At 40.0% G+C, this 16407-nt stretch overlaps 1 protein-coding gene across 1 annotated transcript; it reads left to right on the forward strand.

The window, feature by feature from the left end:
* The first annotated feature begins 1399 nt into the window (after nucleotides 1-1399).
* On the forward strand, nucleotides 1400-2474 carry LOC104440553 (G-type lectin S-receptor-like serine/threonine-protein kinase RLK1). Its single transcript, XM_010053459.2, has 2 exons — nucleotides 1400-1887; nucleotides 2159-2474. Exons 1-2 carry the CDS (start codon nucleotides 1400-1402, stop codon nucleotides 2472-2474), a joined length of 804 nt encoding a protein of 267 aa, XP_010051761.2.
* Nucleotides 2475-16407: the final 13933 nt, after the last annotated feature.

Here is a 16407-nt window from a genome sequence, read left to right on the forward strand (position 1 = left end):
ATAATCTTGTTGACAGGTGACGAGAGACGCTCTCGAATTCTATAAAGAGCGCTGGTTTTCATCCTTGAGGCTGTAGTAGCTTGACTCAAGGAGCACCTGCAGTTTCATCTCATATGGCTTCAGTGATGCTCCGAATCCTTCTGCTGCTTGTTACCCTTCCACTTTCCGCCGAAGCTCAGATCAACGGCAACCTCACCTTGGGCTCCTTGTTAATGGCGGATGACAAGAACTCTTCCTGGCTGTCTTCGTCGACGAGTTCACCTTTGGGTTCCGGAAAATGGGACAAGGGGCTAATTCGCTGGCAATATGGTTTGAGAAGTTAGAGGACAAGACCATTGTTTGGTCGGCGAATGGTGATAATTTAGCGCCAGAAGGCTCGAAGATCCAGTTGACCACCGACGGCCGACTGGTGCTAGCTGACCCAAATGGAAGAGAGTTGTGGTCTCCTAGCCCAACTGTCGCTGGTGTAGCGCATGCGGCCATGCTTGACACGGGAAAATTTGTCCTAGTTAGCCAGAACTACGTCAACTTGTGGGAGACGTTCAGCCAACCGACCGACACGATACTGCCTACGCAACAGTTAGATCAAGGGACTAAAGTTAACGCTCGCTACTCTGAAATGAATTACTCCACCGGGAGATTCCACTTCAAGCTAGGAGATGACGGAAATCTCGCATTCTATGCCACTTCTAACCCGTGGCTTGCCTCAGATACTTACTGGGTCAGCAACACCAAAGATAGCGGCTTCGTATTGATATTCAGTCAAAGTGGTCAGGTCTACCTTACAGCTAGGAATGGAACACTGCTCAAACTTATCACCTCAGACACAGTCCCGACCAACGAGTTTTACCGAAGAGCAATCCTTGAATACGATGGGGTCTTCAGGCAATATGTCCACCCTAAGGGGGCAAATTCAAGTTCTGCCTTGGCACTGGGCTGGTCGATGGTCTCTTCCCCGATCCCTCCAAATATATGCTAGAGCATCAGGCAAACTACGGGTTCTGGAGCTTGTGGCTTCAACAGTTACTGTGCTCTTGGAGACGACCAAAGGCCTCGATGCCACTGCCCACCCGGATATACTCCATTAGATTCAACAAACCAGATGAATGAATGTAGGGAGGACTTCGTACCGCAGAGTTGTGATGGAAGTAGGCCGGAAACAGACCAATTTGCTTTGCATGAAATGCTCCGTACAAACTGGCCAAGGAATGATTACGCAGCACAAACCGAGGACAAGTGCAAAGAGGCTTGTTTGGCTGATTGTTTTTGCGCAGTTGCTATTTTTGGCGGCAGCGGAACTTGCTACAAAAAGAATCCAATGGAAGGATGGATCCTAGTGAGGATGGAAAAGCTGTGATCAAGGTCAGGATAAATAACTTGACTTCAAAATCTACGGGAGATGGAAACAAGAATTCCACTGATTATCATCGAATCGGTGTTGTTGAGTAGCTCTGTGTTTGTGAACTTGCTTCTACTCCTCATCACCTATTTAATTTATAGAAGGTTCCGATCTAGGGATTCTAAGTTGTCACGACTAGTCCAGATCAACCAAGCCACAGGTATGCAGACTTTCACTTATCAGGAGCTTCAAGAAGCAACAGATGAATTCAAAGAAGAACTAGGTAGGGGTGCTTTTGGAACAGTGTACAAAGGTGTTCTTGGATCTGAGGATACAAACTTCGTGGTAGTAAAAGTGCTGGCAACAAGGACTGGAGAAAGGGAAAATGAGTTTGAAAGAGAAGTGAGTGCAATTGGCCAGACTAACCACAAGCACTTAGTGCAGTTGCTTGGATTCTGCAATGAAGGTCAACATCGACTACTGGTGTATGAATTCATGAGCAACGACACTTTGGCAGATTTTCTATTTGGCATTTCAAAGCCCACCTGGTACAAAAGAATAGAAATTGCCTATGGTGATGCATAGGGGATCTCTTACTTGCATGATGATTGCACTAGGCATATAATCCATTGTGGCATCAAGCCCGAAAAATATTCTTCTTGATGGCTCTCTCTCTGCAAAAATATCAGATTTCGGAATAGCTAAGCTCTTGATGGCAAACAAAACATGAACCATCACTGGAGTCAGAGGGACCAGAGGTTATTTAGCGCCAGAATGGTTCAAGAATATGCCTATTTCTAATAAGGTAGACGTTTACAGCTTCGGCATTTTGTTGGTTGAGCTCATCTGCTGCAGAAAGAACTATGAGCCGGGAGCTGAAATTGAAGCTCAAATTGTACTGGTCGACTGGGTGTATGACTGTTACCTCGATGGGAATGTACTTTCGCTCGTGGAGAGTGATGAGGAGGCATCAAACGACATGAGGAGGGTGAGAAGATTTGTGATGACAACATTGTGGTGCATCCAGGAAGACCTGGCTTTGAGGCTAGCCATGAAGAAAATCACTCAGATGTTGGAAGGAGCTGTTGAAGTCCCAGTACCTCCATTTTCAAGCTCGTTTATCAGTTCAATATGATTTTTTTTTTTTTTTTTGTTTAATGTTGTTGACTTGATAATTCATTGGTCATTCATAAGCTCTAAATGCTCTATTTTTTTATATGATAAGTATAATGAAAGTTCTAAACTTATTGTAGAAGTGCAATCGAGTCATAATGTTAACCAAATTACTTTTAGATGCAGTAAGTTTTGCCTGATGTTGTTAAGTTCATGAAAACAATATCGTTACGTCACTCCATTTAGTCAAACATACAGAAATTTCAAAACCTGAAACTACTATAAGCAAACTTTAGTAGAATATCTGCAGAATTATGTTCATTCATGATTGTTGCAACCATTTCTTTCCAAGTTGCACAAAGACCCGTCTCATTCTAAGCATTGAATCACCACAATGCCATGGACCACGGTTTGCATCCATTGAGTGCATGCCTGATGCAGGACGACCAAACAAATTTCCTGGTACGTCCAAGCATATCTATGATTATGATTGAAACATTCAATTTCCACGAGGTAACTTAGTAATCGGTTCGAATTCGTAGGTACTGAATCAACTATGAGCCCTGCCTTCTTATCCATAACTCATAAGGTCTCCAACTTAACGTGTATGACGTTTGGTCAAAGTCTTCCAAATTCTTGCTGTTCCTTGAAAAATATGAGGGTCCCCGCAAGCTTGTGGTTTAGCCTCGCCGTTTTCTAAATTTGAAAGTTTTCTTTCACCATTGATTTCTATAGAAAAAGGGGAAAAATGAAATTTAAATTGATAAAGATATAACCATCAGAAAAATTTAATATCAACGATACTATTATAAGATAAATTTTTGTAAACTTTGTTGGGTGTTGGTTTGCAAAACAAACAAAAATGCTTTTCTTATTTGTCCCACATAAAAAAGTTAGGATGAGATAGGCCACTTAATATGTGAGCTTTTCTAGTTTGCTTAGAAACAAGGTTAGGGTGTGGGCTATACCTCATAATACCCGCATGCCAGATGCACAAATAATTACGTGATTATTAAGTGCACTTGACTTGCTCGCGCTATGATTAGCGCTAATCCCCTATATTTTTATTTTATTCCATATGGTTATCTTGTTTCCATATGATTATCTTGTTAATCAAAACGTAGTATTTATTTTTTTTTTAGCTTTTTTTTTAGAAATTATTAAATTTGGAATTTTTTTATTAAAAATAGTAATATTTTTAATTATTGTTTATTCCGAATTTTTATATCTTTTCAAGTTGTCGTTTGGAAAACATACAGTTCAATTAGCAACCTTTCGACTAGTCTTTTGCAATCTTACTAGTTCATTTTGCAACTTTTCCCGAAGGTATGTCTTTGTTCAATAAGATTGACATAAATATGTTAGGTTTTGAGAAAACGGTTCGCTAGTATTTTTTTTTTTTCAAGTCTTCTTTCCAAAAACTACAACCATCTTTTGGAATTGTTTTCCTCAAGAGATTCAAGAAAAATATTAGAATTGCTATATAATATTCTTATCAAGACTTTGTTGTATTCTAGAGGAAATTTGCTGGTGACCATTAACAACTTTATGGGAGAAAATAAATCCTTAAGAAAGTGATATCATGTCTCAAAATCTCACTTTATTGTTCAACCCAATTTCAAAGTCAATTTTCCAACAAACTTTGCTGAATATAAAAATATAACCAATAAGATACTTTAAGGGCGCGTTTGATAACCATTTTTCCCGATAATAATTTCTAAGCAAAAGAATGCATTTGGTAATTGCACAAAATTTCTAATTCTTGAATAAAAAAAGAATAGAAATGTGTTTGATAACTACATAAAATTTATATTCTAAATCTTTTTCAATTACCTTTTTAGATGAGTGCAAATTTGATATTGAATTCTCATGGATTACTCACCAATATAATTGTCTTCTTATAAGTGAAGAAATCATATTATATTTTATTATATTTCCAATTTAAAAAGAATTTGAATTTAGAATTCTATTCCATTCTAAAGTTCTATCAAATCATAGAAATTCTATTGATTAATTATATTTATACTAAGTAATAAAAATATTAACTGATCAAATTTTGATTAATTCTATTGAATATGTATTCTATATATAGCAGAATTTCAATTCCTACTTCAAATCATTTTTTTATTTTTAAAATATTTTTATTTTTATTTTTTCCTTTATTTATTTTTCTTTTTTCTTCTTTTCCTTTCTTTCTTTCTTCTTTGAGGCCGAGCTTCTCCTCGTCTAACCGTCTTCGTCGAGGCTCGACCTTGTGAGGCCACCGCAAGGTCGGCCTCACCTTGGTCGGATGACGTCGAGCCCCGCCGACGGCTGGGTTGAGCCTCGCCCAGCCAGGCAAGGCTCGCTAGTGGTGGGGGGAGGCCCAAACAAGGCTCGCTTGGCCACCGGTGAGGCTCAGCCTTAGGCAAGGCTTGCCGGTGGTCGGGGAGGCTTGGGCGAGGCCTGCTTGTCGGTGGCTGGGCAAGCCTCCGGCGAGCTTGCCGACAACCGGCGGCAGACAGCAAGGGGCAGTAGTGGCAGACGACAATGGTGGTAGCGGTAGCACTTGAAGAACAAGAGAGAGGGAAGAAGAGCAAGAAGAAAGAAGAGGAAAAAAAAAAATAGGTTGACTTGATTATAGAGTTGTTCCCGGAACAAGAATCAACTTCTTCTTTTTTCATTCTTGATTCTACTCCAAATCTGTTCAGAATAAAAATTTCACCCAACGTAATTTTGTTACAAAACTACTCCCGGGAATAAAAGAATAGAAATAAACATTGTTTGGCAAGTTAACAATTAGGCCCTAAGAAAAAAGAAACAAACAAATAATACTATTATAAGACTACATATATGCGTTGACATGGGCAAAATATGTCCACAAATTTGGTTCAAACAAGTTGTGGGAAAGACTCCGGGAGCATACAAAGTATAAAATCTATAAAGAATGCTGGTTTCATTCATAAGGCTGAAGTAGCTCCACTCAAGGAGCACACAAGTTTCATCTAACATGGCTTCAGTGATGTTAAGATTCCTTATAGTACTTGTTTTTTAAGTTACTAGCAGAGTAAGGAACTTACCAACTTCAAGTAGAATATAATTTACCATTCAAAATGAAAACTTAGCCGTGAAATTAGTACCATAATAGTGAAATTAGTAACTTGAAGTTCATTGACCATTTCAGAACTGTATCGTTCTCTTGTTGGTAAGTAAATAGTTCACCTTGATAAAAAGGTTGCCACTCAACTTTTATTGGAAACTTGTAACAGTGAACAAGTTTGGTGAATTCTTATCATGGTAAAAACAGCTATCTACAATATCATTTCTAAATAAACGTTTCCACTTCCACATGGCACTTTGTACATGTTTTGCATCAACAACAGCATGAAAATCCACAAGAGGAAACGCCATTGCCAGTGGAAGTGAGCAATGATGTTACAGCTCATTTGGATACTGTAAGGATTTGGTTCAATAAGAGTGGGGAGTGATTGCTAGGGTTAGAGGGCTTGGACTAGGAATGACTCCTGATGGCTTCTAGAACAACAAAGGGGACATGAGTGAACCACGCGGAACAGACAAAGAGCGATTTATAATATATATGTGAAAACTAGAATTAACTCAGGGAGGCGCTTTTTGATGTAGCGGCAATTTGGAACTTCGAGGTTAAACTTGCTTAGGTAGAGGCACTATGAGGAAGGGTGACCTCTTGAAAAAGTACTCACTTGTATGCCAAATGACAAAATCGTGAGGCGCAGCATAAGATGGGCCAAAACAGATAATTCCTCGAGTGAGTTAAATCCAATGTGTCACAGATACAATTGCCAAGCAAATGCCAATTTGTTAAAAGATTAAAAATCAGTTTTACATGTTGCTAGGGATGCACAACAAAAAATGATTGATCAATCAATTATCTTTAAAAAATGACTAAATTCAATGAGTCATTTTTTTTCGTGAGTTGAGGGCATCATTTTCTTTTTAAATTTTATAAATAATTTTTATTGATTAAGTATGAAATCTAGTAAAGTTCAATACTAAGCTTGTCAACCTATTTAGGAAGTTGCCACCGGCATCAAACTTTTATTGGTGAAATTAACAAATTACTAGTGAAATTAGGGCGTGCATGGAAACGCTCCAAAAAACGTTTCGGAACACTTCGTACGAAATTAGGCGTGCATGGAAACGCTCCAAAAAAACTTTTTTTGTTCTTTTTTTGTTTTTTTGTTCCCGTAACAAAATTGGAGCAAAAAAGAAACACAAAAAAAGTTGTTTCGGAGAAAAGAAACACTTCTTCGAAGCCAAAAAAGAACAAAAATTTATTCTCTCTCTTCTCTTTTTCTTCCTTCTTTTTTCTTCTTTTTTTCTTCTTCTTTTTTCTTTGGCTGGTTGCCGGCCTCGGCCATGGCCGGCGACCGGCCGTTGAGGGTTGGCGACGCCGTCGAGGGTCGGTGACCTCGCCGGAGCGTCGCGGCCCCCGCCGAGGCTCGGCCTCGCCCGTGCCAGCGACGCCGAGCCTCGCCGGGGGCTGGCGACGCTCGGCCTCGTCGAATGCAGGGGCGAGGCCGAGCTCGCCCAGCCAAGGCGAGGCGAGCTCGCCGAGGGCTGGCGAGCCTCGCCGTGGCCGGGCAAGGCTGCCGACCCCGTCGGCCGGTCGTCGGAGGCCGTGTGACCGACTGGAAAAAAAAAAAATAAAAAGAAAGGAAAAAATGAAAAATAAAATAAAAATGTTTAAAAATTAAAAGAAACAAAAAAAGGAATAAAATTTACCAAACGTGTTTCTATTCATTTTTTATTCCTGGAACAAACGTTACCAAACGTTCTTTTGTTCAAAAATTGTTCCCGAACAGAAACACTTTTTTTGTTTGTTCCCTCGGAACAAAAAAAGAACAGAAACGTTACCATTCACACCCTTAGTGGCTTACTTTTAGCTCAGTGTAATTTACCAGCATTGTATGGAATTTATCAACTTTGAGTGAAATAGTAAATCATCAAATTTTCAAACTTAACAGATGGACCACTTGTAAAACATTAGAAGACTTGATAAAAATCATTATTTTATATAATATGTCATATAATGTCAACATGGACATCTCAAGTGCGATAGATTTGGTTTGAGCGAATGTCACGACCTCTTTTTTGGGGCGCCTACTTACGCGTGAGCGCATGCGAAGGCTAATGGCTCGACTAAGTCTATTAGACTTAGCTCTCCCAAGCCCACCAATTCACTACTTTTGGTATAGATTTTTAACCTGTAAATTAATTTCAAATAGGAGTCGTCACTAATTGATTTGGGATAGGTTGATTATAGACCAAGCAACATACTGCGAGAAATATTTCACTCTTGCACAACTAGAGAAACTAGGATTAGGGACTTGATTACACTAGTTAATCACTAATGTGCTTCCGTACCTAATCTTGTTTAAATCCTAAGATTTTGGATTTTCAAGGATTTTTCCATGCATTTGTGGAGAAAAACATATTTTTTGGTCCTTTTCTATTTTTTTTAACATAAAAAGTATTTTCAAATTTGTTTGATTTTTTTTTTTGAAAGTATAAATCATTTTTCACTTTTTATGAGTTTCGGGGTAAAATATTTTTGGATTTTCTGATTTCTGAAAAATAAATTATTTTTATTATATTTTGCTTTTTTATTTTTATTATTAAAATAATAATATATTATTAAAACGACCTGGGTTGGATTCCTAGGTTGGGACCGACCCGACTCGCCACACACCAGTCGGGATGGGCCTGAGGTGCAGGCCCAGCCCGGAATACTCTTTTTTTCTTTTTTCAAACAATCGAAGTCCAAACAAATCAAGGCCGACCACCTCGACTGGACGATGCCAACGTTACCGAGATGCCTCGACTAGACGAGATGCCGCCCGAACAAACCGACGCGGACGAACGACGGCCCAAACGGTAGCTAGATGGAGGTCAGACAAGGCCGGAGCTCGCGGTGGCTGGACGGCCGCAAGCTCTGGCTAAGCGTGCCCAAAACAGGGCAAAGACAGAGGTCAAGAGGGAGCTTACGGTCTGGCTTGGGGACGGTGCGACAGTGGTCCGTTGGTGCGAAGGTTGCCGGAGGCTCGGCTTTGCTCTCACCGGCTCTCAAAACTCGCCCCCTCACTCGGATCTCTGTTCGAGATCTCACTCGCTTTCGGGCCTCCTCTAATGTCTCTCAAAGGAAGTCGTCTGAGCTCGCTCATTCCGTGTGTCTTTGGCCTTCCCCCCCGATGCCCTATTTATAGGCAAAAGGGGGGCTGGTCAACAGAGGCTTCGGCCGCCAGTCCTTGGTGCGCCGACTGCCTTGGTGCGGCCGAACCGGCGTCTCCTCAGTTGCCCACTTGCTTCGCTTTGAAGGTGCGTCCCATCCGCTGCCGACTTACTCCCTCTCTCTTCCTTGTAGGTTGTCCTCGAGCGCATCGTCATTGGCGCTTGTGAACCTGCAAAGGCGGAGGGGGAAGGAGGAAGGAAGAAGAAAGGAAAGGGGCTGGGCCAAAGAAAAGAGAAATGAGCCTTAGGCCCGTGTGGGGAAGAACAAGAAGGAGGGGGGGCTTTCACGCCTGACTCCATAAGAACCCTTTTCTTTTCTTTTTCTTTTTCCATTTTTTTATAAATAAATTATCTCAAAAGAAGTGAAAAATAAAGGGAAATAAAGGAAATAAAGCTTAATGGAGGCAAATAAAAATTAAGACCTAATTGACGCGAAAATCAATTTTGTTAGGGCCAAATTTGTCCCTAATTTTCTTATGCAATTTAATCCTAAATACTTAGCTAAAATTTAGGTGTCAACAGTGGAGAGCAAGTAGTCATCTGGCCTTCAACGACGGGACGTATGGGATAGGATTGGGCAAAATAGAAATTTCTGTTAGTGTACGCCGGTTTCAATTTAAAGGCCGATGTAGCTCGCTCAAGGAGTGCGCATACTTCATCGACATGGCTTCGTAGTACTAGGAAGGGTGCGTTTGGAATCAACTTTCCAAAGGACTTTGGGCTTCTAAAGATACTTGGGCTAAAGCTGGAGTGATTGGGAACAATTTTAAAATTTCCATTAGGCCAAAGCTGGCCTTCTCAAGGCTGAAAGCCCAAGGCAGGTGAAGGGGTGCCTTGGGCTTTCAGCTTTCTCGGCATACAAGTGACACTGTTCACTTTTTTTTTCTTCCAAAACTGTCCTCAACTACTCTTGATTTTTCCGGTTTTGCCCTTGTCATGGTACTATTCATCTTCTTCTCCGTTGAAGGCCGACGACGTGTTCCTCGAAGCCGTGAGCGGCCGGGGACGGCTTCGGCATGGTCGCGGTGGCCCGGGCGACCGTCGGCGGGGAGTGGTGCAACCGCCGCCCGCCCGGGTCGCGGCGAGGTTTGGGTTGCCGACCTCGCCGCAACCCAGATCGAGGCGGCGAGGTCCTCCGCGACCTCGCCGCCGAGATCTTGGTCGTGGCGGTCGCCGGAGGTCGCGTGACCTCGCCGCGACTCAAATCCGGGGCGGCAAGGTCGCATGACCCCGCCGTGACCCGGATCGGGGGCCGCGAGGTCGCGGGAGGACCTCGCCGCCCCTCGAACTGGTCGTGGTGAGGTCGGCGACCCAAACCTCGCCCCAGATCTTGGTCACGGCGGTCGTCGGAGGTCGCGCGACCTCGCCGTGACTCGCATCCGAGGGCGGGGAGGTCGCCCGACGTCGGCGACCCTCCCGGTGGTCTTCGGTGGTCGCCCGACGTCCGGCGACACCGCCTTACGGACAGTCTTTTTTTTTATTTACTTTTTAGATAATTTTTTTTTTTATCACCAAAGCCCTTTGTAAATATAATTCCCTCAAACACCATTTTGCTCAAAGGTACTTCAAATGGGCTTTCAAAATATAATTTACCAAACACACTTTGCATTTTGGAAAATACCTTTAACTCAAAGGTGTTTGCATTTTCCTAAAGACCTTTTCCCCAAAGACTTCCCAAACGCACGCGAAATGTCCTAGTACTTGTTTTGCTTTTGCTTTTCGCCAAAGCTCGGACGCGACAATGTTACCTCGGGCTCCTCGTTGACGGCGAACGACAGGAACACTTCCTGGTGTCCTTGCTTGGTCGGGCCACGACTCAATTCGTTCTCCTTAGGATTTTGATGATGCTACTAAGAAATAAAAGTAATCCCGAGGTGGATATTTTTAAATCACTATGCTAATGATGTGTGTATTGAAATGAAAAAAACAAGGTGAGGAAAATGATGTCAAAAGCTTCAATGTTTTCCTCAAGTCGAATCTTCCATGATGTAACAAAAGCACAATCTTCTTGAGTGCAATAGATGTAGTGAGAGGCATGGGTGTTGTTAAGATAATGCAAATTCACATATCTTTTCTAAGGATTAACAAATCAGATCCCTAATTTCATGAAACGTTTTGAAAAATTTGATAGCTGAAAATTTAGGTATCGGCAATGAATCCCAAAAAAAAAAATCATGTCTATTCAGCACAATCCATGACCAAACCAAGCTCCTTCCAAGTTCATCCATCTCTAATCTTCATCCCCTTTCTATCCTAAAAGGAATTCGGTCGTGGTCTATTTATCACATGACAAGCATTGAATCAAAGTTTAAAGTCGAGTATGCTAGCTTGCCTTGCCCTGATGGGTGTCCATAAGATTTTTTTTTATTAAGTTATTGATTTGATACTTCATTGATCCTCTATAAGTTTTAAATGCTTTATATTTTTTTGGTACAAGTGTATCAAAAGTCATAAAAGTTATTGTAAAAGTGTGAGTTATGAAACTTTTCAAAAGTGCAATCAAATTTTAAAACTTTTCAAATTAGTTCAATCAAATTCCTCTATTAACTCCATCTACTTTTGTTGATGAAGAAAAAAATCTGACATGGTTTTCTTTTTTATTATTTTTGAAAAAAGAGGCGCGGCTGAGGTTGCTATGTTAGCCATTTCAGAAAAAAAAAAATTTGAAAAAAAAAATTGAAAGGAAAGCTGGCTTGAGACATCTGCTGGTGATGCCCAAAATAGTTGGCGCAAGCTCTCATTTGCACTTCTCTAATTCTATCAAAAGCCATTCTATAGCTCTTTTCGTCTTTTGGCATTGAAATACTCTACTGCCAATTTAAATAGAGTACGATACCATCATTCTAGTCCTTTCTTTACTTGAAAAATTAATTTTTTTCTTTTTGTTTAGAAAAGTCGACAGTATATTTAAGAAAAAAAGATAAATAATTTGGTGATAGTCTTGAATGTACTGTGACAATAAAGTCTGTTCTAGACCACAAAAAAATTAAATAGCAAATAATTATGAATTGTTGTGATGTCTACTCGTTTTTAAGAATTTGTGACTTACAACAAGTAGTTATTCTCATAGTAGTCTGTTATGGTAACAAAACCCTATTAAAAACACCGATGACTTCCTTCTTTTTGGCGAATTGGGCCATTTTTCAGAATTACATTACCTTCTTTGGCTTCACGAACTTGATTTTCTCACCCTCCCCTGTTCCATTCTTATATTACTCGATTATCTTTCTTGTGTTCATCATTGTGAAAGGGATTTTGGTGTGCCGAATGTTTACGTCGCTTCCCTAGCTCAGCTTTGCACCAGGGATGCTCTCCTCTCCGTTTAGCTCAACTTCTGAATATACAGCTACTTGACATTTGGTGGCTTCCTAGTTTCACTCAAAAATCAGAATAGATCAGGGTGAGGGATCACGATTGATTTTTCTTCTCGTCTCTTTGCGGGCATTTGTTGTGATACTTTCATGTCACAGGGTGCGTATTTATTGTAATAGCACCCTGCTCTAGTTGAACATGTTCTTTTATGTATTTATTTTAATCTCGACGCTCTTTAATTGCAGAGATCGCCTGTCGTGGGCATATTAACAAGGCATGATTTTATGCCTGAGCACGTGTTGGCATTGCACCCGACCCTCATCAGGAGGAGATGGAAGAGATTAAGACTACAGTTTCCCCGTCTATTAAAACTAAGCATTCAGGAATTTACCCAGGTAAATTCCTACAGGCCAGGTTTTGGGTGAAGCCACTCACTATAAGGTCAGGCCCTGATCGAACCCTACAGACCCTGGAAAATTAGCCCTTCGCCTTACTAATTGAGCATTGTGGAAAGCGGCAAGTTGTAATTTATTTGCCGTACGAATGTATGGACAAGAAGTTTTGGGTGGCATCGTTGCGGGACGGGAATACTTCTGCTGTGACTGAGATGCTAAAGATGTGGAGGAGTCTTGACAGTAAGATAAAAAATGTGCAGAAAACTGTAGATAAAACTCTTACTCAGTAATTTATATACAGGAACACTCCCTCTGTGTACTTTTTTTTCTGATCCTTCGATAAAAAGATTCATTCTCTTCATAAAAAAGAGGAGGTAGAACCAATAAAGATTTCTTTTTCGATTCATCCTTGGAGTTATGCGACACCAAATTGTTTCTAAATGTGGTAAGTTTCACGTGATGTCATTGAGTCCACAAGAATATGACATCGCACTGTGACATCCATTTAACCGAACATATCAGTTTCGAAACCTGGAACTCTCATATGCAAATTTTTGTAGGGTATCTAGAGGATTATGTACATTCATCATTGCTGTTATCATTCCTCTCTAAGTTGGCACAAGACGGCACAATGCCACCGATAGCATTGATCAGGCACATGCTTGATGCGAATTTCTCCGTACATTCGAGCATATTCAATTTCCACGGAGCGACTTGTAGTCGGTTTGAATTCATAGGGATTGAACCAGCACCTTCTACTTCCATCCCTTTCGCCTCATAAAGTCTCCAACTAAACGTGTACGGCGACGTCGTTTGGTCAAAGTCTTCCAAATTTGTGCGTTCCTTGTAAGGTATCTGCAGGGTTCCTCGTTGACCGCGAACGACGGGAACACTTCCTGGCGTTCTTGCTTGGTTAGGCCGCGACTCAATTCATTCTCCTTAGGATTTTGATGATGCTACTGAGAAATAAAAATAATCCTGAGATGGATATTTTTAAATCACTGTGTTAATGATGTGTGATTGGAAATGAAAAAACGAGGTGAGGAAAATGATGTCAAAAGCTTCAATGTTCTTCTCAAGTTGATTCTCCCACGATGTAACAAAAAGCACAATCTTTTTTATTGCAATAGATGTAGTGAGAGGCATGACTGTCATTAGATAATGCAAATTCACATATCTTTTGCTAAGGATTAAAAATCAAATCCCTAATTTTATGAAACGTTATGAAAAATTGACAATGAATCCCCAAACAAAAATCATGTCTATACAGCCCAATCCATGAGTAAACCACGATCCCTTCAAGTTCATCCATCTCTAATCTTCATCACCTTGCTGTCCTAAAAGGCATTTGGTTGTGGTCCGTTTATCACAAAACAAGCATTGAATCGAAGTTTAAAGTCGAGCGTGCTAGCTTGCCTCACCCCAATGGGTGTCCATAAGATTTTTTATTAAGTTATTGATTTGATACTTCATTGATCCTCTATAAGCTCTAAATGCTCAATATTTTTTTTGAAAAAGTGCATCAAAAGTCCCCAAAATTATTACAAAAGTGCAATCGAGTTATGAAATTTTCCAAAAATGTAATCAAGTTTTAAAACTTATCAAATTAGTTCAATCAAGTCTCTCTATTAACTCCTTCCAATTTGGTTAATGAAAAAAGAAACTGACATGGTTTTACTTTTTTTTTTTTCAAAAAAAGAGGTGCTGCTGAGGTTGCTAGGTTAGCCATTTTAGAAAAAAATTAAAAAGGAAAGTTGGCTTGAGACATCCGCTAGTGATACCCGAAATCGCTGGCGCAAGCTCTCACTTTCACTTCTTTAATTCTATCAAAAGCTATTCTATTGCTCTTTTCGTCATTTGGCATTGAAATACTTTACTGCCAATCTCAATATAGTACTACACCATCATTCAATGATACCTCTAGTCCTTTCTTTACTTGAAAAATTGATTTTTTCTGTGGTTGGAGCAGTCAACGATATATTAAAAACAAGGTAAATGATTTGGTGATAGTTTTTAATGTATTGTAAAAATAACAGTTTGTTTTGGACCATAAAAAACCAAATAACAAATAATTATGAATTGTTGTGATGTCAACTTCTTCAAAAATTTATGATTTTATAACAAGTTGTTATTCTCATAATGGCCCAAAGATTATTATACTAACAAAGCTCTATTAAAAACAACGATGACTTCCTTCTTTTTAGAGAATTGGGCCATTTTAGAATTACATTAACACCATCCTCCTTTGGCCTAACGAGATTGATTTTCTCACCCTCCCTGTTCCATTCTTATATTACTCGATTATCTTTCATATGTTCAAGTTTAACCCCGTGAAAGGGATTCTGGTGTGTCAAATGTTTATGTAGCTTCACTAGCTCAGCTTTGCACTAGGATGTTCTCCTCTCCGTTTAGCTGAATTTCTGCACATGCAGCTACTTGACATTAGCTTCCTAGTTTCAGTAAAAAATCAGAGTAGATCAGGGTGGGGGATCACAATTGATTTTTCTTCTCGTCTCTTGTGGGTGTTTGGTGTGATACTTCTGTGCCACCGGGTGCGAATAGCATTTTGCTCTGGTTCAACATGTTCTTTTATGTATTCATTTTAATCTTGCCTGTGGTGGGCATATTAACAAGACATGATTTTATGCCCGAGCACGTGTTGGCATTGCACCCGACCCTCATTAGAAGCAGATGGAAGAGATTAAGACTACAGTTTCCCCGCCTATTATAACTATTTTAGCATAACCAGTCGAGCATTCAGGAATTTTTCCAGGAAAGTTCCTACTCAATCAGGCCAGATTATGTGGGATTCATGCAGGATGGAGCTTATTGGAAGCTCCTAATTATAAGGTCAGGCCCTGATCGGACCCTAAAAACCCTGGAAAATTAGCACTTCCCCTTACTAGTTGAGCATTGTGGAAAGCGGCAGGTTGTAATTTATTTTTGGGACGATTGTATGAACAGGAAGTTTTGGCTGGCATTATCACGGTGGCACGGAAATACTTTTTCCGTGACTGAGACGCTAAAGATGCAGAGGAGTCTCGACAGTAAGATCAAAGATGTGTAGAAAACTGTAGATAGTTACCTCTTTTGCGGTAATTTATATACAGGGACACTCCCTCTTTGTGAACTGATCAATTATATTAAATGGAAACCAAATTGCTTTTTAGATGTGGTAAGTATTGTATGATGTCGTAAACTCCATGAGCATGATATCTTTATGTCATCGCGACATTCAATTAACCAAACATATCGGTTTTGAAACCCGGAATCCCTGGATGTAAACTTTTGTAGAGTGTCTGCAAAATTATGTTCGTTCATCATTGTAACCATTCCTCTCCAAGTTGCACAAGACCTCACAACGTCGCCGTGGAAAGCATCCATCGGTTGCATGCTTGATGCAAATTTCCACGTATGTTCGAGCATGTTCAATTTCCACGGAGCAACTTGTAGTCGGTTTGAATTCATGGGGATTGAATCAACTGCTGGCCCTGCCTTCTTTTTCCATCAATTTCATCTTAAAAAGTCTCCAATAAACATGTACGACGAAGTCTGGTCGAATTTTTCCAAGTGCGTTCTTTGAAAAGTATCAAGGTCCCACCAAGCTTTTGGAGAAGGGTCGCCTTATTCTAAATTTGACAAGTTCTCTTTCACTATTGATTTCTATAAAAAAAGGGGGGGAATAAAGAAAATGAAGAAAGATAAATTCACGGAGACATTATTATCAGAAAAATTAATATCGATAGTATTATTATACTAATTTTTTAAGAAAATTTGATGAATATATCAATAGAACTAATAAGATACTTCAAGAAAAAAGAAACAAAATCAAGTAACTCATTATATACTCTAAAATGGTTTATTAATTGCTGCTAAATAAATGGTTTTTTTTTTTAAAGATTGACTAATAAAATATATGCACAAATATCACCTCCTATTTCAATTAATCCTTTCCTTTTACTACAGGTGGAGCTTTTATAAAACTTCAGACCATATGGT

This window comes from Eucalyptus grandis, chromosome 3 (assembly GCF_016545825.1).
Source record: "Eucalyptus grandis isolate ANBG69807.140 chromosome 3, ASM1654582v1, whole genome shotgun sequence".
In the NCBI taxonomy this organism is placed as follows: domain Eukaryota; kingdom Viridiplantae; phylum Streptophyta; class Magnoliopsida; order Myrtales; family Myrtaceae; genus Eucalyptus; species Eucalyptus grandis.

Excerpts from the sequence above, each read along its gene's own strand:
- LOC104440553 (XM_010053459.2), top strand. The coding sequence starts at position 1,400 with ATGGAAACAAGAATTCCACTGATTATCATCGAATCGGTGTTGTTGAGT. Across the intron at positions 1,888-2,158 it reads GGCATTTCAAAGCCCACCTG|CTTCGGCATTTTGTTGGTTG; the intron begins GTACAAAAGAAT and ends AGACGTTTACAG.